The sequence below is a fragment of the Eurypyga helias genome, unplaced genomic scaffold (genome assembly GCF_000690775.1).
Source record: "Eurypyga helias isolate BGI_N326 unplaced genomic scaffold, ASM69077v1 scaffold101, whole genome shotgun sequence".
Classification (NCBI taxonomy): domain Eukaryota; kingdom Metazoa; phylum Chordata; class Aves; order Eurypygiformes; family Eurypygidae; genus Eurypyga; species Eurypyga helias.
In genome coordinates this window covers 28129-53559 of record NW_010229918.1, presented here as the reverse complement: position 1 = coordinate 53559, position 25431 = coordinate 28129, and the positions used below count along the sequence as shown (strand labels likewise).

At 39.1% G+C, this 25431-nt stretch overlaps 1 protein-coding gene across 1 annotated transcript in view; it reads right to left on the bottom strand.

Annotated features, from left to right (window-relative positions):
• Positions 1-292: 292 nt before the first annotated feature.
• The window catches only part of LOC104516257 (chromosome unknown open reading frame, human C3orf67), a 48374-nt gene continuing 23235 nt past the window's right edge, over positions 293-25431 (bottom strand). Inside the window, exons 12-15 of the mRNA XM_010160538.1 lie at positions 19667-19870; positions 13710-13771; positions 3934-4025; positions 293-405 (exon numbers count right to left, since the gene is read on the bottom strand). Coding sequence (XP_010158840.1) covers positions 293-405; positions 3934-4025; positions 13710-13771; positions 19667-19870 — 471 coding nt within the window. The remainder of the gene's footprint in view (positions 406-3933; positions 4026-13709; positions 13772-19666; positions 19871-25431) is intronic.

Below are 25431 nucleotides of genomic sequence, written 5' to 3'. Positions count from 1 at the left end.
AACTTCATTTGTTCCCATATAGAACCTTTGAATAGTGGAAATAAATTAGATTAACAAATAAATGTCTTAGTCACAAGGAACTTCTCTGTTATGTGATTTTCCACTGCATTACAACTTAATACAAAACCATAAAAATCAGACACTATTTACAAAATATATTAATTTGTTTGCAAAACTATTGTTCAGTTCAAGTTTTAAGGTACATGATAAATTATGCAGCTCAGTCACACTTTACAAACAGTTAAAAGATGAATCTACGCTGAACACGAAACAATGTCCTCTCTTGATCTGACTACGCCAACTCATAGTACTTCCCAGAATCTGGATCAAAGTAACAGTTCAGACACGGATCATACAAAAGAGTCAGAACTTCCTCATCTTCTTCAGCACTGAGGTCATCTTCACCTGTGTTAAGTGTGAAAAGCAGGAATAAATCACCCTTGCTCACTTAACATGGCAACACCGTTCTGTCAGATGTGACAGCATTTTTCTTTGAAGTGTATAATCTTTTGACTCCTGAATTATTACCTTCAACATAACAGCAATTCACATTTTCATTAGATTTTGGAAGACTTTATTTGGTTGAGGTGAAGTGATATCAGTTAGAGTTTGCTTAACAACTGGACTTCATAAAGTCCAAGGGAGCAGTTCACCAAAGGTACCTTTACTGACAGTGGATCAAAGCATTCCTAAGAGATACTGACCTTCCCAAACAAGAAGGTGTTAGCAGAAACTAAGACTTAAGGCCTGTAAGAGTGAAAGAATTTCTGTATCTGGTATCCAGTATGCTACCTGAATGGCCAGTACAGGTAAATCTGTACAGAAGAGCTTTCCATATCAGAGAGGAAATAAGATTCTTTCACACAGTAAAAATTTTAAATCTAGATTGTCTAAAGTCAGGTAAAAGGCAATGTTTTCAGGCAACAGAAATGAATTCTTACCCTGAAATACACTGATAAAGCCATACAGACTTTTATTACCAATGCTTTATATATTGTAGCTCCTTTTCTAAACCTGTCCGTCTTTCACGTAAGCTAAATCTAAGTTATATGGTCTATAGCTTTTTGATAGGAAATAACTCACAGTTGAATGCAATCTGTATCTGGAATTTCCTCATAAATGTTCATCTCGTTCTCAGACTGCTAATACACACCGAATGCTTTGTATGCCCTAACACTTCATAATAAGTAATGGCCTGTTATGCTAACAGCAGCAGTTTCACAACGCTCAGAATCTATTTACAGCCAGGATCACACAACGATATATAGGTTACATTATCTGGGGACCAGAAAGTAGGTTGGTGCATTTAATGCATACAGAAGTGTGCACTTCATCCTCCGGGAAGAGATTCCATTTTTGTTTCCTCGGCAGGATGAACAAATGCCACCAGAAAGAACCGGCTCCTGCTGCAAGCAAAGGCAAAGAGGCAAAGCCCAGCTGTGGCCCTCCTTGCTGTGGGCACTTCATCAGGCCCGAGAAGCTTAACGAGGTTAACTGAGAGATTTTGTTTGGGTAGCTCTTGGGAAAAATCATGCCGTGCAAAAAGAAGGCGAAGAACTGAACGTCTTTTTTCACCCTTGAGACCACAGTAAACAAGCGAATGGTACTCATGCCTCATTCCCTCACACAGCCTTATGTTTTCACTGAATTCTTCCTTTCATTACTTTGCTTTTCCCTGCCTATGCTGCTCTTCAAAAAGACTCTTTTAAGCTTAAATCTCCTTCCTTCTCTGCCTCTGAACTGGCCTCTCAGCACACCCTCTGGTTTGGGTTAGGAATAAGAAAGTCTTCAGACCCACAGGGGTGTACCTCTGTCCCTGTTTGTCTTCAATTCACACCAAATGGGAATCAGGTTGCATCAAGGACTAGCTGGATTTATGACTTGGTAGAAATTATTCTCTGCATGTGTTTTAATGGGAACAAGAGAACTAAGTTTTCTGGACGTATCTTGGTTTTGAAGTTAGGCTTCTTCCTTTTAGCATCTCACAATACCCCCAAAAGCATTTTAAAGCATCTCTAAACATTGCAACACATGCCCAGGGGCAGCATGGAGTACTCAGTTTTGAGCATATTACAAAACCCATATGAAAAACTCACTTCTGTTCCACTTCTTAAAAAGAAGTACTAATTAAATTAAGAGACAATCTTCAACAAGACTCGACGAATGTGTAACAGTTGTGTTAGAAGGCATCTTTCTATTTTCAAGCGGCATATTGTGTGCAACCTGACCATTTGTAAGGACAAAGTGTCCATAGCCAAATTAATGGATAAACAAGTCACTTCCAAGAGAAAATTTCCATAGCTGTTCATTCTGCCGCTGTCCACGTGTTTGGGGTTGAAGTTGCTCAGGATCACATGAAAAAAACCCCTCTCGGCAGTTTAATTGCAATAGCAGGGTGAAGTTTTTGTTCCTAAATCACTATAAAATTAAACAGTATTTTATGCGAGAAAATAACCTGATTTTAAATGAAAACGTAAGCCTGTGATATACATTATAGAGAGGGATGGGTATTTTTTAGTTCTGAGTGCAAGAAGGCTGAAGACAGCTGGTACCTCTGAAGACCTGTCATATTAAATGGAATGCTCCACTGAATCAGCAGAGCTATTGTTTTTATGGAAAAAGCCTTTTGCTCAACAGGTCTAAACCTGGATAACAAAGAATGGAGGGGGCACGTAGCAGCTTTTGCTGAACTCTGCAATAAATGTACATATATCGGTGGGGTTATTTGCATGATGTTCACACTAAATGTTTACCTGGTCATCACAGTCTGGAGAACTAAAATAATTATTCCCCTTTCCACAGAAATACATTTTCGCTGTAATCTAGGTTTCAATACTAGAAGATGGCTTGTAGCACATCTGACTTTAAGATACATGGATCATATTCTGACCCTGGTGTAAGTCAGCTGCACTGGATCGGCTGTCAGCAGATGGGTGCTGAAGAGAACATGGCTAATATTCTCTCTGGTATGATCCTTGAACACTGCACTGCAGCGCCCAAATCTGCACTGCAGCTGTGTACCACTCTTCTCAGGAGCTGTGGTCCAAGAAGACAACTATTCAGTCCCGCGGTTCCCAGAGCACTCTCTTAAGACAAGCAACAAGACACAATAAAGTTCTGGGGAATTTATGACTCTGTCACTTACTGTGGAAAACTTCTTGTATGACTTGTTATGTCAAGATAAATGAAACTGTCTATAAATCAGAAATAGCAATGCCCAATAAGGGAAAAATCAATGGAAATTTATCATATTTATGAGTCTAAATTTCTCTCTCTCTAAATTTTTATCAGATTTCACATTGAATTCCCCAGACTTGAAGAAAAATGTAGATATCTACCCCGTTTCCTAAGACAACCAATAAGAAAAAAGGGCATTTGAAGAAAAGAAGGTATTTGTTTTATTCTATTGTTGTGACTTTCCAGTTTCAGCCAAGTTCCTAGCCATTTCCTAAGCAAACACCATTAATAAACAAAAACCTGCAACACTTTAGGTGGTGACAACAGTCTTTACTCAGGAAATCTCACTGAGATTTCATTTAAGGCTAAACCTGAAAACACTCTTTGTAAGAGAAGTATGACCTACGTAAGTGTAATTGTGCTTCTCAGTAAGAATGTTTGGTCTTTGCATTGTTTCTTTCATAGGTTTGCCATCCCCACTGGCATAAATTCCATATTTAAACAAATAAGATGCATTTTTTATGAGTTAGTCTGTATCAAGCCAGGACATTAGGAAACGGTGACTACGTAAGCTATTCTTCTATCAGAGGCAAATAATATTGCATGGAAAGCTGAGCTGAGAATAATGAACAGAGAACGCTGAACCACAGTGCAGCAGTACAGAAAACTAGGAAAAGGCAGCACCAGCACTACAGAAACAGCATTTAGAAATGTCTTTCTACTCAGGTCCTTCTCATCATCTTCATGAATTCCTACCTGGAATACTCTGATTTGTTGAAGATCTAGTGTGCTCTTCCAGTTGTTGACTTCCAGGAACGATGGGGGGACTGAACACGTTCGACCAGTCCCTGAAAAATACAAATCAGAGTATCACTCATAAAAGCACAGTTGGTGTTCCTATTTGTTCTAATTATTTCAATTATTTAAAAAAAAAATTCAAAGGAAATTTTAGGTTGGCAAGAGTGAGGAAACAACACGAAGCTGGATTTTATTATTAGAAACTTTACAGTTAATAAAACTGCAAGGCAGGGGGAATGGAAAGGGAAAGGGGCCTTTAAATTCCATTACATTTGCTTCATGCTGGTTGGAACAGTGCAGCTCTACAGAGGAAGTCAGATTTGGTTTGGGGTTGATCCAACCCAGGTCCGGCCATGGCTGGCACATGGCATTACACATGCAAACTTGTGCTGGGGGCCAGGGAGACCTGCCAGAGCTGCAGAGTACCTTCAACACCCACGGCTTCCTCTAGAAGGGATGACATTTTCTGAAGCTTGACAGATTCCATGTTGCCAGACTGTAATTGTCTCAGCTCAACTGTCCAACACCAAATAAACAGGTAATGTACCTCTACTTTCTGGAAAGCCTTGATGATCTCATGTAAGATTTGCTGCTGACAGAGAAAACTGGCAAGGCTCAGTTCTGTCTAAAAATTGCTAAAATATGCCAATTGAGCTTTTTTATTTGTTTGTTTTGTTAGTTTTTCTACTACTTCTGGACTTGTTATTGATTCCACATCATCTCCTGTTGGCATGTACGCATAATCTGGGGTGAATCTGGGGACAACCACCTATCTGTTTGCAGTCAAAATGGAAAAAACTAATTTTCTGCCTCAGGAAACAGAACTGCTGGTGTAGAAATCCAGCAAGCAGTACAGCAGATTTAAAGGAAGATATTGAATTTTCCATCATTTCAATATGTAAAAAACATACTTCAAAATTTTTTTAGACCATCCTATTATTTTCACATATCTGGCCAACAGCACAACCAGCCCTTCTCCTCTCCTGCTGTTCAGCTGGTGCCAGTGAGAACTGGTACCACTAATCCGCACAGCCATATGCTTGCCTGCACATCTCATCGTTACTGCTCCCTGTCTTGGCTCATCACGTCTGCATTCCCTGAATACAACCAGACTCTTTGTTTACACCAAAGCTTCACATTTTTAGGAATAACGGTTAAGTGCACGCTATGATATCAGGTGAGAGAGTTTCTAAAGAACAGAGTTGGTACCCGGAAAGCAGAGAGGATGTTAGCGAGAAGGAAAGAAAAATAATTACCTCCAATGGAAAAGAAAGAGACAATTCACTCAGAGCACATCAAGGGAGCGAGGTAATCATGTGTCATTAAGCCAGTATTTCTGTTAAATTAATAGTTCTTATTACTCAGGAAATATAGGAATTTTAGTTTGAAGTCTCATCTCTGGAAGGTCCTCCTGAAATATCAAGTCTGAGAAATCAGAGATGATGGGATTTGTGAGTAGCTGGATGATTTTGTCTTTCCTTTACTGGAGTCAATTCTCATGTAAGAGAAGTTGTTCGGTTTCATCTTTACATTTATTTTGATGCCTCTGGTTCAGCCGAGAATTATTATTTTCTCTAGGAGGTGCAAGTGGAAGATGTAGGGATTTTGATGGTTCTAAAGGGAGGCAAATCGGTGTTTATGACAGATGCAACAGAGCGGTGTGGTAAGTTTAACATTCCCTATTAAGATAGTTCAGAGTCACACTTCATGTTTTTCCCTCTCAATGTCCAAGAAAAACTCATTGTTTTGCTATATTCAAAACCCTCCCTCCAAGACAGGTAATCAAAATACTCCAATAGCAGGGATTCACTGGTGACTTTAATACTACTTTTAAAGTTGAAACATTTTACTCATTTGATTAACCCTGTCCTGACTAAAACCATCCCAACAATCTATATTAAAACCTGGTTTATTACTTCTAAAAGTTCATTAGCAGTGCCTAAATTTTCCTAAAATCTTGGAAAAAAAATATTAAAACCCCCCATCTCATGTGTGTTGAAATCCTCTTGGCCAAACTGCAGCAGGGTGCAATTACAGCAACTACAGTGGGAATTCTGATAGATGCTGCCTAGCAGTCAAGACAGACTTTCCCACGACGGAGTCTGCAGTTGCTCTTGGGAAGCAACGAAAGGATGTGTGTGTGAGAGAGAGTGTACGAGTTCCTTTAAAACCAAAATCCTGGGAAATGGACAGACCTTGCCCAGCGTGGAGGCAACTGGCAATATGCTGAGACATGAGACTGTGGTTTTAATCTGACTGAACAAAGGGTATTTTGGGGGAACTTCTTTAAGAAGCTAGTTTATCTCCTTAAAACAGAAAAGCTAATCATGTGTTCTGACTAATTAAAGACACGATTTATGCTATCAATGCCTCCAGCTGTAACCAATACAATCAACAGGCAATAAACTATCTAGAGCTCTCCTGATCAGTGTGGAATGCTAAGTATTGTCTTCTGACATTGCTGCATTGTCGGCAGGCTGGGAATTGCTTCCACACGCATTCCAAGTATCTGCACCTTTAACGCTTGCACTGAAACTCTTCATTATTCTGAAAGCTACTCTCCACACCAAAATATAATTTAAAATGTTATATAATCTTGTTATATTTTTGTCTTTTCTTAAAAAAACCCCAACACACTCAGAAAACATTTGTCATGTATTGAAATATCACATGACAGTTGAACTGTGATGAAAAGCAAAAGAATCCTTTGGACTTCTAAACATCGTTCTGTTTTATGGCAGTATGTTAAATTTTGCAGAAAATGGCAGCCATCAATAAAATCTCTGAGAAAATCAGTGATGCTTTATTAAGTAGCACTTATCAATGCTAATGTACCAAAATTATTTCCATCAACAGAAATCTGAAGAATCAGAAGGTTTTGATTTAAATCTTAATGAACACCTTTGATACTTTGATTTTTTACTGATCTTTTTGCTTGCTAGTCTATCCTGCTGGCTGGAGTGAGAAAATGGCAAATCACCTAGTACAACGATCTTTTTAACATTGCTGTGAACTGAGGCAGCACACTTTACTGCACTTCCTCTGGATGAGATTTAGTTTGTATTACTTAACTCAATGGGATCGTTTAATACACATTATTAACAAAATTGAAATGCTTCAAAGTTTTAGTAGGGTTTTGTCCAACAATCTATACAGGAATTAAAAGGAATATTCAAATTACTCGGTCAGCCTGGCAGCAAACTTAAAAAACTCAAGGCAAGGGCTACATTACAGCAAATCAGGGAATGAAAAAACAGCATCAGCTTTGTATCATTAAGAACACATCAAACTGACAGAGTATTAAGCATCTGAAGAGTACAATCAATAAATAACACAAAAGGTGATACTTAACTGCGTAAACTACTTCGTAAATCTCTACGAATACGAGAGGAGAACAGCCTCACCCCTGAGTATAAGGAGCACAATCGCTGAATTATTTTTTAGGATGGATAATTTGACTAACTCTGTAGAGGGCCAGAGAATGCCAATGTGTGAATCATGAGTATAAACATATTTTAAGGAAAATAGGACCACTCTGTGCAACCATCAGCTAAAATCTCAGCCCTTACTTCTGTTAAAAAGCAATGTCTTTATAACGGGAAACTGAGTGAGTATACGGAAGAAGAACAAGATATACTGCCAAAATAATATAGAGTATACTTATACATAAAATTAAAGATTTGTGAATGCACATTTTAATAAAAATCTTGAAAAATAACAAATATATGTGTCCATATGACTTTGCATGAACTGAAAGCTCAGTTTTAAAAAGAAATATCCTAACTATTTACAGGCAATCTGGCAATACACTGATGAGCAAAAAAAATGCTAGCCATGAGCTACATTGTATTGTTCTCCTGGAGCATTACCGTAGTTTCAAAATACCATTAAATCAGCACAAACCCACACTTATCATTTCCTGCACATTTTTCACAGTGAGCTGCATTCTGACTATGAGTAATCTGTTAATCTGTTCTTCGCCTCACCATCCGTCAAAGTGACAAATTCATTCCATCCCTAATACATAATATCTTCATTTACTGTATGCCTTACTGGAACTTTCTTTTTTTGCTAGCACTAAGATTTAGAAAATCACGAGCATATTTAGAGAAAGCATTTTTTTCCCCCAAACCACTTCAAGTCCAGCCTGCCAAATACCATGCTCCTAAAGGAAGGGCGACAGCAACAGTTCCGCTGAGAACTGAAGGAGATGCAACACCGCGAACAGGGAATCCTCGAAGTCTTAGAAGGAAACACCGACCCCTTCCCTTCAATCTCAGAGATCTTAAGAGACATGGACAATCTTTTCCTGCCTGTTCTCCATCTCTACAAATAAGCACGGTCAGGCACCTCTGAATGGCCGAGGAATACTCAGAAAAATGGGGGAACCAATAAGAAATATTCCCAATAAGCCCTGAAGCTACAAACAAAAAAAGAGATTAACTATCTGATATTAACACAGATGCAACAGCAAGTGTGGAAGCATGTGCCATGTTTTATACTCAAATCTGAGTGTATATGCTGCCACTTTTTCATGTTCTCAGATTCCCATACAAGGGAAAGCCATTCTTGGATTACTGTAACAAGCTTTTACACGTTAGCCCCTTGGTTCTCAACAACCTTTCCACAGCCAAGCTTTTTATATCATGATTAAAAACCTTAACCTTTTCAATTAGATGTTTCCTGTGCCATTTGCTTCTTTTGTTATGTTCCTTTTCATGCATATTACAGCCTGACAAATGCAGCAGAACTTTGCTAATTCAGATTAACGACTGGGAGACCTATTGCAAATTACTCTATTTTGTGGATGAGTTAAAGGAACTGAACAAGTACAATGAAAAACCAAAGTACGTTTTGTGGAACATTGTTCTTGTTCGCTTATTTTGACAACTGTTGTGTAATTTTATAATACTTCATAACGATTATTGTCTGTTTTGCAGAACTAATGGAGTTGTATGACTTTGATCTTGTAATAAATCCTAAAAATAAATATGCTTTGTTTGCAAAACTCAATCTTTAAATTTCCTTCTTAAGTGATTCTGCTATTTAAGCCTTTGCTTTGAAATATGGGAGACAAAGACCTTTTCTGTCTGAATTTCACAGCATGCATGTTGGAGAATTCTGGTGTAGTGCAAATAAATGTTACAGCTACCATCCTTTTTTTAAAGCACCATTTTGGAGGGGAGTTCAGTCTTACTGAATCTCTCAATGGTATAACAACACATGCATCAGCTATTGGAACGTTTAGTTGTCATCTGGGACGGACAAGAGTATTTGAACTGTACTCTGACACCTGAACACACTTTTAATACTTGGGAGTTTGCAGTGGATGTGGCCTTCTGCTGGAATCATTGATATACTATCCAAATTTCAGGTGCCGTGATAGTGGCAACATTCATAGCAACAAGAGATTGTAAGAAAAGACACCTCTGGCACAAACCTTTAAAGAAAGTGAAAGAAGTAACTGACTTCCTAAAATCCACAGAGCAGTCAGTTATGCACAGGAAAAGGTGTTCATTATATTTAACTAATATACCTGAATTTTACCAATAATCAAGTTTGAAAAGAAGTTAAAAATTTATTTACTTACAGGAACTTGTGTGTCCCTTTCATGATTCCTTACCTGAACTGCTGTGCAAGAATATCATTACAAAATTAAGAAAATCACATTGTTTGACAAAGTAGCAATTAGGGCTTTGGGTTCTGATTTTTTTCCTTAAGATAAAACCTACACTGTTTTCTGAAAAATGTAGTTATTGTCCTCCTCAAAGATGTGAAACCCCATATCAATGGAACCTTTCTTTTGTGATGATAAAGCTGAAATCTATAAATCTGTCATAACTGAGACAGCTTTATCAAAAAAGGGAAGAAAATGCTATTAGTGTTTTTGTGGTTGCTTCGCCCGGGTGTGGTTATTAAGGAGGCATGAAGGATGATGACGTCCTGACCAGTCTCATGTAACACACGCAGGCTACAGTGACAAGACAGCTTGCTCTAGTCAGCCCAGGAGAAGTGAGGTCAGTGACGATTCGTCATGTGTCAAAGACGGGTGGCACTTATCAGCCCGTTATAGACACAAGGAACTTCATATCACATCCACAAGTGGCAAGGAGACAAAGGACATAAACCACAGTACAGTGGTGACACTTTTTATAGAGAAAACAAACCTAGACAAAACGTTGGCCTGAACTGCATCATATTTCCACTTAGCAATTTTAGTAAACACTTCATAACGGCATTGGTTTGCCTTAAAATTGAAGGGACCTTGTATGCCCCTTAGTTTTAAGAGTTTTCTGGTTTATTCACAACAAAACCTCTGATGGAATCTAATTTATACAGAAAAAATCCCACCCACTGACTTGCATGGATGGAGCAGGTAAGTCTAGCGTGGTTTACAAGTTGGCTGCTGGCCGGGCTGGGGACTGTCCTGCATCCCACCACTTCACAGCTGCTGTAACGCTCCCTTTTCACAGCAGAACCTATGGAGACAATCATCTCCGTGGGTGCAGCTCAGAGCACCGTGGAGAAGAATAAGACACTGGAAAGGGTAGATGGGAACCTGGTAAAATGAGACCTCATTGCTTCTTCAGCTTCTTCTTGGAATGTTGGTGCCGACAATCTACATCATCAGCTACTGATGGACTCTCAGTAAGGAGGCTTAAGACTCTACCCATAAATCTCTCTGTAAAAGTACACTCAGGTGATCTTTTCCAGAGAGCAGCACCACACTTTGCAGTTGAGTGCAGCTGAAATTCCTCTAGAAGATTCACTTTCTTTCGGCATCTCCTTCATGGAAACTTCCAAACCTGTGACACACAGATCTGTTGGAGGACAAATGCTCACTAAGCAGACGCAGGGTACAAGGCAATTTCCAGTCGCTGCACTGGAGGAAGAAGTAACGTGGATATTTACAGCTTCCCACTGGGAGGGGAGAGAGCAATTGTGAAGTTGGGCAGGAGCGTACAACACATCAGTCAGTGGGACTGCACAGATAAGGCTTGCACCGCCGCACATCATCCTGCTCACCTGGCTCTGCAACCTCTGCAGTCAGCCTGTCTCCTTTCACTGGCTGGTTCTACGCCTTGCAAAGCAGCACGATGTGGAGGTGATTTGTACTGCAGCAGCAATATTCTTGGCAGACTTATGACCTTCACCCAGTGGAACCAATGGAAAATGAGTCTAGCTGGGTCTTTTTATTGACTGCATTTCCATTATCTTCACAGGTGCTTTCTTTCCTGGCTTGTTCTTTTATCTTATTATGGGCAGAAGCTACATTTACTGGACAATAGCTTCCACCTTGCTCCCTCTTTATTTCCCAGAAAATATCACTACTACACTTTTTCGAGTTACTTGAGACCTGTCAAATTCTCTATCACTCTTTACAACAAACTACTTGTTGTTTCAGGAAGTGCATCACGGAACTGTCATCATGCCATGGCATTTATACCCACTCATCTACATAAGATTATCAATTTTTCCAACAGTCCGAGAGTTCCCCTATGCAGCTACAGTAGACGTACACGGATTTAGACATTTTCCAGTTGCTCATATATTAGGCTTTAAAATTGGCTTTAAAAACAGTTTAGGAACTAAGTTATAGAATTACCATTAATTTTATCTCCCTCTCATTTAGGTGCACACCCTCTGTGAAAGGCACTACAGAGTTTTCCATTAGAAATGAAAGGTAACGATGTGAATAATGGTATTCAAGTCACATCATCTCCACTTTTTACATCATGATGCAAACTGACCTCATAATTTTGTCATCTTCTGTATTTACAGCCCAATAATGCTTTTCTGGCAGTTCACAAGGGCTACTGAATTTATGAGGCACTTGCAAGTCAGGTATTTTACGAATACTTTGCTTGCATTTCTCGAAAATGATTTCTAGAGAAATTTAAGCCTACTGTGTGTACTGGATTAAAACAGCGTAAGAACTAAGTCGTAATTTATGCGGTTTTGTTTTAAATTTCATTACATACAAGTTTTCATTGTTGATCATATTAACTTGGTATGATGAAACACTTTATTTTTACAGATAATGCTGTTTATTTTGTTTTTCAGTATATAAAATGTACCGAGTACCAAATTGCTTTAGCAGATGCATAAAAATAACTCAATAAAACCTGACTCAACCAATGTATGGGCAAGAAGACAACAAACTACGTAGCTTGCACTAAAATATAGGCATTTCTAATGCCATCAGAATTATGAAATCAGTTCTGGAATAAAGAGTCCTTGACAAAGTGTCAGTCGCTAGGTACCTGCTATCTTACTCTGTGGACTACAGTCAAGCATGTCCATCAACTTCATCCACTGTAACAATTCATAAGGACAGAGATGGTTCCTTTGACAACACCACCCAAGGCAGAGAGGTTTTCTAGACCAACACGAGCGCTTTGATTTACATGTGCAAGGGAACAGGAATCCAGGACTATACGTTAACTCCAGTAATATACTGCGTGCCCTAGGAAACAGATGGCTGCGTGCTGCAGTAACTGATACATCTGGGTGAACTTGCACAGCAAGTTTCATAGCGTTCACTTCATAAAACCTAACAAGAAGATAATAAAAATGTGGATGGCAAGTGAGACAAGTGACTGAAGACATCTGTGTGAGAAGAAATACATTTTATCCTGCACAAATGACTGGCAGTGTGCTGTCATAAAACATTTCAGACTGTTGATAAAAGATAAAGAAGCTGTATCTGAAATATCCTCACCTCCTGTTCCTCCCAACACACATACACTGTCCAGGTAAAACCTGGACAGGCAAAATCCACATTAATCACACCAAGTGAAACAGTACTGCTTTCCAAAATAAGCACACTTCTTGTTCAGGCTGTTAAAAACTGACAACGTTGGGTTTCACAGGTACAAGGCAGTTCTGAAACGGGACAAATAATTTTGATTGTCTCCATTTGACATTTCTCCATTGCGACCCTCTCCCTTTGTCTTCAAATCCCCATCTCACCTACTATTAAAGTCACAGGCATTTTGTTGCTGATTCCAAACAACACAGATCAAGCTACCTGATAGCCAAAATATGTTGTACATGGGATCTCTTTGAACTATCCCACAGTGTTGTAACACTCTCCCCTGACTGGACTATCTATTGCAAAGTTCTGTCTAAATAACAGCAAAATCTTTTTTACCAAAGGGATTCCATGGGACCTACAGTCACGTACAGAACTGGAGGTCTAAGCCTTCAGAGTGGAGAGGGAAAAGGAAATAGGTGTAGATATGTCAGATGGGGGCAACTTGCTGAATCACACGCCAAAGGAGGTGTAGGAGCAAGGCCTATGTCAGCTACTTGAAATACACAGTGGTACATTCAAAACATGTGGAATTCAGTTCTGCAGCCCAGGACAACGCAGGCAGGCTGCAGACAGTGACTAAACCGAGCAATAGTAAAGCCCTCTGAGAAGAGGTTGCAATTGAAAAGAGATTTAAGATTAAATCAAAGAATGTCACATTTAATATTCAGAACAGTCTAACTGAATCCTTACCGCCTGGGCTATAAACGGAATCTTACCGTGGGTTGGAATTAGAAAGTGGGCTCATTTCTTTCTGGTAGTGATGCTCCTGACTGACGGGCTATGGAAAACAAAAAATGATCTCTGAGAAGAGGTTGCAATTGAAAAGAGATTTAAGATTAAATCAAAGAATGTCACATTTAATATTCAGAACAGTCTAACTGAATCCTTACCGCCTGGGCTATAAACGGAATCTTACCGTGGGTTGGAATTAGAAAGTGGGCTCATTTCTTTCTGGTAGTGATGCTCCTGACTGACGGGCTATGGAAAACAAAAAATGATAGTGAGTTTCAGAATGTTCAGAAGTCTGTAAGAGATCCTTTCTGAGCATACACATTCTCAGCTTCTGATAGTAGAATTTTAGTCTTTTATCTGTGGAATTTAAAATGAGTGTTCAGATCCTAACTGTGCAGAAGTACAACATAACAGATGATCCTCGTCTGGGTAGAAACACACATGAGTTAAGGAGTTGTTTCTCTACTGCCTGTGAGAGTGTTGGGACAGTCAGGCAACTTCAGAAAGGCAAGAGTGGCAAAGTCCTGCCTGACAGAGCAGTCTGGGCTGTACGCGTACAGGAAACACGGTGCAGGAACTCTTAGTTGGATTTGTGCAGAACCAACCATTCTTAGCGTTACATGACACAGAGCCAGAGCTAACAGGGTGGCAGGCATGGCTTCTCTCTCATCAGAAGCAGCACTAGCAGTAATTTCAGCAGTCCCCAGTGAAGTCTGCCAACGCACGTATCGTTCTCTACGACACTGACAATCTGAAACCTGGATTAAGCTGTTCATGAATAGCTAACTGTGGGCTGTGTGAGTACTCATCCAAAAGAGAACTTTCTGTAGTCTTCAGGTCTGTCTTACCCATCCTACCCATTCTTATGAATGTGCCCCAAAGGCTTCAAACTACATTTGGCTTATGCCACTAAAAATATTCATAAACTGATATAAATATTCGGGAACATCTTCTATCAGTACGTGCGTAGTGCTTCCCAAAGAGCCCCCCCTGCCATTGTCCCACACCTCAAAAGCAGTCCTAAACACACCACTGAAGCAAATGCAAAAGAAGTGAAAATACAAGCATACACTGACAACACTTGTACCATTTAGTACATGAAGTGCTAAAATAAATACTAAGCATTATGAAAGCAGTTTATTTTTACAGAAATCAATATAAGAATGAGTATGTTCTCATGGTTTCAGGAAGTGGGGAGGGATGTTGTAAGATATATGTTCAGGATGAATGACATGCTAATTACTGCCAAATATGAGTCACTGCCTGGTGGTGGATAGTGCAATTCCCAAATGATGGCTAGTGGAAGACTGAGGATGAGACAGAAAGTGAATTAGGCAGTCTATGAACCAGAATATCTGTCTATATAATTTTTAGTCTCATTTCACAGTAAAGAATAGTCCGCTTCAGTTTTGCAATTTGACTTGACGGGAACAGATCCCTCCAGGGGTTGTCAAACTGAGCTCTCTGTTGGAATAATTCTGGGTTTAAATATCACTCCTCTAGTCTGTCAGACTTCAGTCTGCCAGACCATTTCTGTGTTAAGTGGCTTTCTTTCCTGAATCATCACAAAGGAGGCCAGAAGAATCTGGAAGTACCCTTTCGGATATTTTGCAGATCAAGGCCTATTTGACTGAACTTCTATTTAGGAATTTTGGGGATCTTATACATGAACTTGCTCCAGAATGTTTTGTTACACCTGGAGTGGTGTCTGGAGTCTGGAAACAGCTACCCGAGAAGCTACTGAGCAGATTCCCTGAGAAGGCAGAAGGGCTTACTGGATCTCTAGAACAAAGCAAGGCATTTAAGCAGAAGTATTTTGTATGCTTTGCAAATTTTTTGGATCACGTGTATATGTGTGGGTATAAACTTCACGTTAATTCTCTGCAATACACAGAGCTGTGTCCTTCATACTGTTGCGAAGCTAACGTGGAATTTCGTACACCTTAAGACTTCAGAAAACATTCAGGTAAGACACAGTTCAAATAAAGTCTTTAAAAATACTGACTTCCACATACACATATTATTGATTTGTAACTGCTCCCCACACACACTTACAAGGGTCTACAATTCCCCTTCGAAGTAAATCCATCTTAAAATAGAAGTTTTTCATACGTAGAACTGATAGCTATGCTGGGCAATATACAATATTTGAAGCTATTTTCTTCCTTTTTGGCTGTCATAGTTTACAGCAGCTGCTAAACAACTTGTATTTCAGCAATCCCTCCCGACAGCAGATACTCATTTCTTGGTAAACTATCCTAGGTTATAAAGCACAGCTTTAGTGGATCTGTTTTACAGGTGTTTAAGGACATCTGTTCTAACTGCAACTTAGCAATGTGACTGATCTCTGCGCCTTCACATTCAGAAGGGTTTCTGAGCTTCATTCCTCTGTAACAAGAAAGATTTCAGTGAATCTGGAAATCAGACTGACAATGGCAAGTGATGGAAAAAAGAAACTCACTAGAAATGTTTTATATATAAAACATTGCTCCGATATATAAATTCGCTGTCTAAAATGATGATATGCTGCCCTGCCTCGCACAACAACACAGGTATTTCAGAATGAAAGACAACACAGAAAGCTGCCTTCTGGTGGTGCTGTTGCTACAGATTCCACTAAGGGACAAATATGTTGTATAAAAGGAACGAAAAACTGGAATAAAAATACTCCTTTCTTAATGCTGAAGAACGTTAAGAGAAAGCAATAGATACTACTGATTTAAGTAATCGGAAAGATACAACCTGGAAATACATGTAAGCAAAGTTCAATCACGACAAGAATTTCAAGCTGTCCTCCATTTCTCAAACTCCAGTATGATGATCATTTCTACTTCTTTTCTATACAGTGTGCTGCTGAAATTATTTGCCTGTGGAACTGGAAGATGGCTACAGATACACACCAACTTCTCTGCAGTTTGTACATCTGATTTTGAAGGATTGATCGTTTGCAAATTCTCTTGACTCATCTCAAATGACAGTGGTACTAAAGATCAGGAATGCAAAAACAAATTGGCTTTTCTTCTACACATACTTTTCATATAACATACGTAAGGAATAAATATACATATAAGGAACACCTCTTAGTAAAAACTGGAAGCTGAAGAAATGATGACCTTACTCAGTTCAGGTCCTACACGAAGATCATGGATGGTACAAGACTGAAATCCATGAGGAACAACCCTTGAACGTGTTCTAGTCGCCCCAGCCAGGATTATTCTGGTCTCTCCGTTATGTAGATCACCCACGCAGACACTAACATGCTTACTGCACACGTGAACGTGTGTGTGGGGATTCACTGACAACAGCTATGTGAAGTTATCTGGCAGATCTATAGATCTGAAAGCCAGAGGACGAATTAGACCAACTCACCATTGGATGTATACCCCAGGCTATTAAACTGCAGATCACCGATAAAAAACACTGAACAACATCAGATTTCTGAATGAAACATGAAGTGGGTCCCTCCGAATACAATCTACTCGGAGATAATGCCCTGCTGACTGCTCTGGATGTTTGTCAGTTGACCAGTTCTAAATTTGCTCAAGGTGTGCTTTGTCAGTATGGTAGGCTGTTCATTACTTAATGAATACTTAGGAAGGTCTTTGCATGTGACATCTGAGCACTTCCCCCATCAACTGTAACTTTATCAACATATCAGCATTTTTTGAACAAGACATATTTTGTACAAAACCATCTTGACTGTCATTACTCATATTGCCACCCCTTAAATCTCTTTTAACTGAATCCCAGACCAGGTTTCTCACTGTTTTGACAATGATATTAGACTAACTGGCCTACATTAACTTTTTCATTTGAATACTGACACAGCATCACTACTCTCAAAGTCTTTTGAAACATTGTAGGCACATCCAAACATACAAAAGGATAACACCAGCATACCAAAAATGCCCCCAGTTACTCTTTTAAAAGCTTTTGCGTTAAACAACTTGGGATGATTAAATAATCACCTTCCCTAACAAATGCTGTTTATAACCTTCTTAGATACTAGCGGTCTAGAAAATGAATGATCACCCTCACATGACTACTCTGCATTCTCCCAAAGCTTGGAACAGAATTACATCAAGCAGTGTTACCATACTTCAAAAACTTGTACTACTTCAGTGAGTAGCTGGTGCCATGGCAGCTATCTCAGAGAGGAAAATATGAAGTGAAGCTGCTGGGGACTAACCAACACTGTCTGGTGCAGAGACTCTCTGTGCGTAAAGGCAGAGATATGCGGGCAGGGAAGACTGCGGAAGCTGAATTTCCGCAGTCTTTGCCATAGCAAGGGACTAAGTGGTTATTCTTTACCTTAGAAAGATTGGATTTGTTTTCTCAATTACCTCTTGACATTAAGTCTTGAAACCTCAGTGCTCACCATGCAAAATGCAGAGGAGAAACTTGACAGGGCTGTGTGTGTGGGACACACCAACACTTCAGTCAACTCAATGAAATCAGAAAAACTTCCCTCTCAAAGACAAATGGAAAGATGGCCACAGAGGACTATTATGAAAAACTACTGCTTTAATATATTACAATTTAAACAACTAACATTATATCGAAACACTTTTCTAGACGGATGGTATTAGTCTGAAGACAGAGTCTGATCAAGGCAGTAAGATCAAAGATCTGCCTCTGCAATCACACTGGGCTTCACTGAATACTGGAGCAGTACATTTTACTTTAAAAGTTCATTTTGGTTCAGTCATGTAATTTGTATTATTAACCAAACCTGACGTCTCTAAATATTCTTATCCATTTCCTTATAATTAAACTAGTCAAAAATTAATGAGACCACTATTCTCTTTATTTAATTGAATTCCAATTGTCCAGTCTTGCAGATTTACACCGTGTTTGAGTCTGTTTAATGAGTACTGAGAAAACACATTGGAAATATGATGATATCAACTAAATGTGTGATGTTGACACAAATCATTAAAACCAACTAATGTTTCACTGATATCCTGCAAAATATTACTCTAAACCATGTTCTTATTTGTACAGTTACCCACCTATTAATACATTTCTTCTCATTTAAAACCTTCATTTACCTGTGTACCACAAAGTTCAACACTGTGTGGATTGTTCTCTATGGCAGATGTTTCAACACTGTGTGGATCATTCACAATGGAAGACTGCTACTACAGGCCTCTCTTTGGGCCCTGCAGATCCCTGGAGCTGGGTGGATCATTCACTACAGAAGATTGCTACTACAGGCCTCTCTTTGGGCCCTGCAGACCCCTGGAGGTAAATATACACCTAACATTTTAGAGCATTTCCTTCACAATAGTTTACACTGGGGCAACACAGCAGTTTTACTCTTCTAACGCTGGATACGCCTCAGAGTTATGTTGTGGGCTTTACTTAACCACATTAATTGTTTATTATTGTTTCACCTATAATAAAATAAGAACGATGTTGCTGAGATACAAATGGACTATGAGATTATCTAGTTTTACAGCAGCTCCTGCAAGTACCTTTATATAGATGCTGGAATGTTACTCTGATTTCATACATTCAGTAGTCTTTGGTGGAGTGTAACAAATGCTCCTCTGCTTCTTACAAGAGTACTCTGTCACACAGTGCAGAGCTGTGTGTGATTTTGTACCACTTTGTACCAAAAAAGGACAAATAAGGCTACAAAGTGTGAAATACAGAAGGATCCCATACTAAGAGCTCAAAATACTGCAGCTTTTTGCCACGGTTCTCCTGCTTCACTCCTTTAAACAGTTAGCTTTTCAGTAATGAGAATTTATCACTGTAAGACGCAATTATTTTCCATTACTCACACTGTGGTACAGTTGATGACTGTTATATCTGGTTTTCATTCATTTTGGAGCTATTTTTAAGTACTATATCACACACCTGCAGGTTGTCAGCCACTGTTGTGACAAGCCGTACAGCCTATATGATTATTCAGGACTCTAGAAGGAATGTATATTTGTTCTTTGTCCATGGTGGTACTACAGAACCTGCTGGAAGTGCATGTGTTGTGGCTGCAGGTTTTAAAGAGTAAGTTCTACAAAACATTTGGTAATGATACCTTACATTTCAAAACTACTCAGATTTTAACCTTCAAGACCCCTGAGACTCAGAACTGATAGAAGCTATACAGAGAAAATACTGTGGGTTTAGACTTACTGGTGGGAAACCAGAGTTCCAGGTTGCTGTATCATCACTGCTTGTACTTATGCTAATGTTGCAGTTGTCCATCTGTGATGCGCTCAGTCCATGGGAGATCCCAGTATCCCGTAATTCTTCATTTTGTTGTCTCTTCATGCTAGCCAGCATTTGTAGTTCAGATGAACTCAGTCTATTTGACTGGTAATTCTTCCAGTCATACTCCTGTAAAATAAAATGGGAAAGTCAACAATATAGACAGGATCATGGAACAGAATATATGAATGAAATGCATATCCTGGTGAATCCCTTGAGGAATCTTCAACAAGCTACAATAATAAAAGAGAAAGAAAATGTTTACTAGAAAAGATTAGTTAACAGATTTCTGTTCAGCTGTGAAGGTCAAGCCCACTTACACATGATTAAGGAAGGAAGAAGAGCACACACACCGTCACGGACTGCAGTTTGGATCCTTTGCTGAAGTTGCTGTTCCACTGCAATTAAAACCAGAAGATAAAAGCAGGCTTTCAGAAGCTCAACAGTCCAGCAGCTAAAACTGCTTAAGCATTAAATGCAAAGCTAGGAACAACCCAATTGCACAGTTATCACAGTATCATAAACACCATCAACATAACATTTAGTTATTTGTCAAGCACAGCATAAAATTTCTCTGCAAAGCTACACACAGCACCACATTTTAAAAGTTATTTTGGTAACTTGCTAGCACACACATTTTAAAATAAACATCACTGTATTTTCATTTGTCTTTGTGCTCACTGTTTGAATTGTTACTGTAACTAAGCATTATATTGTATCTGATGCACAGGCCAAAAGCTAGTAACGTGTATGAAGTGTTCTGCAGTTTGTACCTCTGCCTCACACAAAACCTTGTGGTAAGATTGGGTAAGTTCACCCAACCTGCTGTGGCACCTTCTTTGCCTAAAGAACCCTTTGAAGAAAAACTTCAGTTTGCACTATTCATTCTGTAGCTTCAGATGGCTACTACAAAAAAGCCTCTTCACAAATTGTCTTAGCCAATTTTCAAAGAGAGAATTTGAAAATTGAATTTGAGATTAAGTTCACTTCATAATTTAGGAGAAACTTTTGATGTAAGAAGTAATTTTGCAATACTCAAATTTGTCTAAAATTAGTATTTCATTTAGTAATTAAAAGCTTATCTTGTCTTTTTGCATATCCTCCCCTTATGATAAAGTATTTTTATTAAGCACTTAAAACTTTTCCTAGATTTACAAAACCTGTGGTTTAAGGGATTTATTTTATACATAATGACATCTGCATTCTTCTAGTTTCAAATGACTCATTCAGAACTGTTTGAATGCAGTTTTACATGCGGAAAACTTTAATTACCAGCTATCTACATGCCTGCAATACTACCCAGAGGCCTGTACTTCTTTCTTAATTAAAAATATTTGAACTTAATAATAGAGAACTCTATTAAAACATAAATAAAACATTACAAGCAACCAGGTCCTTAAAGCGTATTAAGTAGTTGACAAACCGATAGCAGGAAGAGTTGGTTAAGCATTTTTTTTTTACTTGACCAGTCGTCCATATGAGCAGGTTAGAACAGACTCCCCTGTAAGCCCTCACTTCACTACCCTTCCATACAAAACTATCCTTTCATACTTAATTCTGCAACAAAGAACAGTGTTTCAAAACGGAACTAAAATAATTACATTCCCACAGCCACCAAACCCACTGCTGTCTTGCTGCCAAAGTCTGTCAATATTCCTTCAAACTCTTTCAGCCCAAAACCGCTTTCTAACTGACATATTTCCAAAACGTGAGTTGCTCAAGGACACTTCTTTTTATCTAGAATCCTCTGAGATTTCTGTTTTATTTGGGGTACTACTTCACGTGCCACCAGAAACTATGAAATCAACTTTCAACAGACTGAGCTCAGGAAATACCGTTATGATGAAACCAGAATACATCTGGATGCGAAACCTCATGCCAATGGGTGTATCTAATACAGCTTCTCTATACACTCTAATAATTTAATTTCCAAGTAAAAAAATCACTTACACAAGTCTGTGTTGTCAGACATGAATTTTCTCTTGAGATTTTCTTGAGAGACTTCTTACTGACAGATCTTTTTAACTGACCGGAAACTGCTTCACATCTTTCATTTTTTTCAGATCCATTTGCAATTACTTTAAAGAATTCAGATTTACTTCCAGTTGGAGACAGAGAAAAGGTAGGCTTTAAGCTTCTGTGAGAGCTAACAGAATCTGTTTTTCTTACAGTGGAACTCTGGGGTTTTGATAAGAAGGTCTCTTCGAGGTTAGGTTTGCTGTGTCCCTTATTCTTCCAGTATTCATCCCTCCATGACATGCTCTTTAATGGGATCTCTTTAAAAACTGCTGAATCAGATGTTCCTTGCCTCCTGTGGCTGATCTCAAGGTTCTCCGTGCTCTGGATGAATTCATCGCTGTCATCCTAAATTTAGGAAACAAAGGAAGAGTAATTCCCTCTCATCACCACACAATACAGTTTACATAACCTTAAAATTTCAAAATGGCTCTTTAGTCTCTGCTGTCTAACTCTTAAATTTGCAAGGATTGTGAAACCCAGCTGCTCTTCCTGGCAACTACACTGTGTATACCACAAACAGAGTCTTACATCTCAAGCAGTGAAAAGTAGAAAGCAGATTACACTTGTCAACATGTCAGCCCAAATTTAGAATGCTGGTAACCTCCCCAGCCTGTGTTATATGATGATCATCATTTCCATAGATTTTATTACAACTGTAAACAAAAGTAAGCAAAAAATCCACTACAGTGATGTCTTTCCACTGAATTATTAATATTCCATATTGTCACATTGCTTCAACTTACACACAGAAGGAATAACTCCTGCTGAGATCACTCTGCTCACCTCTGGTAATATCACTGAATACAGAATCCCAGCACAGTTTGGGTGGGAAGGGACCTTAAAGCCCATCCAGTGCCACTCCCTGCCATGGGCAGGGACACCTTCCATAGCCCAGGTTGCTCCCAGCCTCATCCAGCCTGGCCTTGGACACTTCCACAGATGGGGAATCAAGCCACTGACAACAACTCTGAGTGCAACCAGCCAACTCCTTATCCACCGAGTGGTTCATCCCTCAAACCCATGCCTTTCCAATGTAGAGACAAGGATGTCGCACAGGACAGTGTCAAATGCTTTGCACAGGTCCAGGTAGATGATGTTAGGTCCTCCTTATCCAACAATGCTGTAAGGCCACCAAAGTTGTCAGGCACGGTTTGCCCTAGGAGCAGCTGCGATACAGCCCCTCTGCACGCTGAGCTTTATTACTGAGGTATCAGAGTGAAACTATCCATAAGCTTTTGTAAGGGCACTTAATCTTACTTAATATTATTCTTTTATTCTTTGAATCATATAAGGGCAGAAAAATGCTGGATTTCTTCACTGAAGGCTTCACTGATGAACTTGTGTTACACTTAGAACTAAACCACAAATGCACTTTTGAGAGCACTCTGTGACATGTGGTCACACCCCCCCTGCAAAAAGCAAGAGTTCTTGGTTTTGCTCTGAGTTTGACAGAATCCGTAAATAATGCCATGACAAGGTTAATTGTACAAAGTCTCTGACAGAAATTTGAGCTGAAAGCACGGACATTCATATAATTACAAAGTAAGTCACTTGATGGTGAATGGTTCCAAGGGAAGCAGCCATTTTTATCCTTTACTGATTATTTGACTCTGATAACTGAATCACAGCATTGAACTATTTCAGTGGCTAATTAGTAACCACTAAAGGGAATTCATAAATACTTGCTGGGTTCAGTTTGCAGGCTGAAACATTTCCTCCCCAAAAGCCCAAATGACATAAACTGTGTAACTCTAGCACAGTTATTGTGCACATCTTACGGCTCACAGGATATGCAAGAGTCAATGTTCACTTATTTGTAACTTATCTTGATGCATAACCTGTCTATTTTACAAATGCGTAAATATTTTTTGTAGATAACACCGATTTTCCACAGATTTAATAAAAAAGTATGTGATTCTCCTTGCCAGCTCCATGAACTTCAAATGCAGAGTTGGATTAGCTCCTTTAACTGCAATTTTAAAATTCATGACGCAGTGATAAAAAAACCCAGGGAAAACTTCTGGACTTTTTAGCACTGCAAGATAACTACGGAGATATGCAAAACATTTTTTTTAATTAAAGCTAAGTTTGACTTATACTTCCCAGGAGAAATGGAATGCTCACATGCAGTTATTTAAATTGTAGGTTTATGGTCACTTGCAATTATTTAAATGGTAGGTTGAGATATCTATCTTACTTGATACCGCTGAGGAGCATGTACATATCCATGTGTGTTATACACAAACAGAATATATTCAAATTTCAGAGAAAGCTGTAATGCAATGATCATGAGAAACAGTAACAGCCTGAAAACCTTTAACAATGTAGCTTATTTCAGCATGTCAGATTAGATTAACAAATATTATTTAAAAGCACTGCAAGATTCAGCATAACTTAGTCAAATAAATATTTTGTCATGTAAGTGAAGTAAACTGGGAAACATGTTATGGTTGGGCTCAGGAATTTTGGCAATTTTGCAAAGCTACCTTAAACTGTGCTAAAATAGATACTATTAAGTCAGCAGTCTTATGTTCAGCTCTTGCGGCTTTTCCAGGATCCTTGTTCCTGTATTTTCAGTGCTTGAAATCCAACTGTTTTCTAGTTTACTTCAGTAATGCAAAGTAGAGCAATCTGAGTAGTGAAAGTGTATCCAGATTATCAGAACGAAGCTGACTTGAAGAAGCGACGCAGAATCTATGTGTACAAGAAAGAGGATGAATACGGGCAAAATACGACTGCTAAGTAATTTGTTGGTTCAGTGACTTCGCTCACATGAAAGGCAGGCTTAACTATGAATTACTAATGTAGTAGTTAGACTGAGGAAAAAACCTCTAGATAATTTGTTAGCATGCTGTAGATTTGTTTAATGTAATTGTCTTCTAGCTCTGTAAGGCTAATGCATCTCCAGCGGCAGGGCTGATACTGTTTAACGCCGTTTGCACCCGGAGACGAGCAGCGAAACAAAGGCTGTTCCCTAGCACACTTCCGGCACACAGTCAAAGGAAGGGTGTTAGTTTATAGAATACCTTACATCTTTTTAAAGAAGATACAGAGCTTCTATCAGTCTGCCCTGCATCAAGCCCCTAGAACGGCCATTAATACTGTGCCCCAATGTTGTTCTTGTGCTGTAAAAGCAGGAATACTTGGCTTTTTGCGCTTGGCACTGACCTGGGGTAGGACAATGGCATGGAAGGTTAGTTACCTTCTTCAGTGAAGGCTTAAGCAGCAGCAAAGTTCAGTGGTGAATTTAGCTTTTAATGAAGTTTTATAAATCTGTCTTGCTTTACAGTTCATCAGTTCAGTATGCCACACACACTGTGTTTTGAAAGACACTATTTTCCCTCACTTATGGCAGCACAGCTTTCATTGTTGGGTACTTCTTCAGAAATGTCGCTTGCCACCTCCACACTGCTCTGGAGACACATCTTTACAAAGGACTTTAATACTCCTCCACCCCCCCCACAAGTAAACCCTAAACAAACAATCAAATTGGAAAGTTTTGGAGCTGAGTAAGAGTGCTGCAAAGCTTCCACAATTCTTGCACTATGGAAAGATTTTCTTAACAGCTTCTACAGGGACCTCTCCTGCTTGGCATGAGCGTAACAAAGACATTCTTTGAAATCCAAACAGTTCTGTGTCTTAAGAATGGCATCCCCTACAGCACTCTTCAT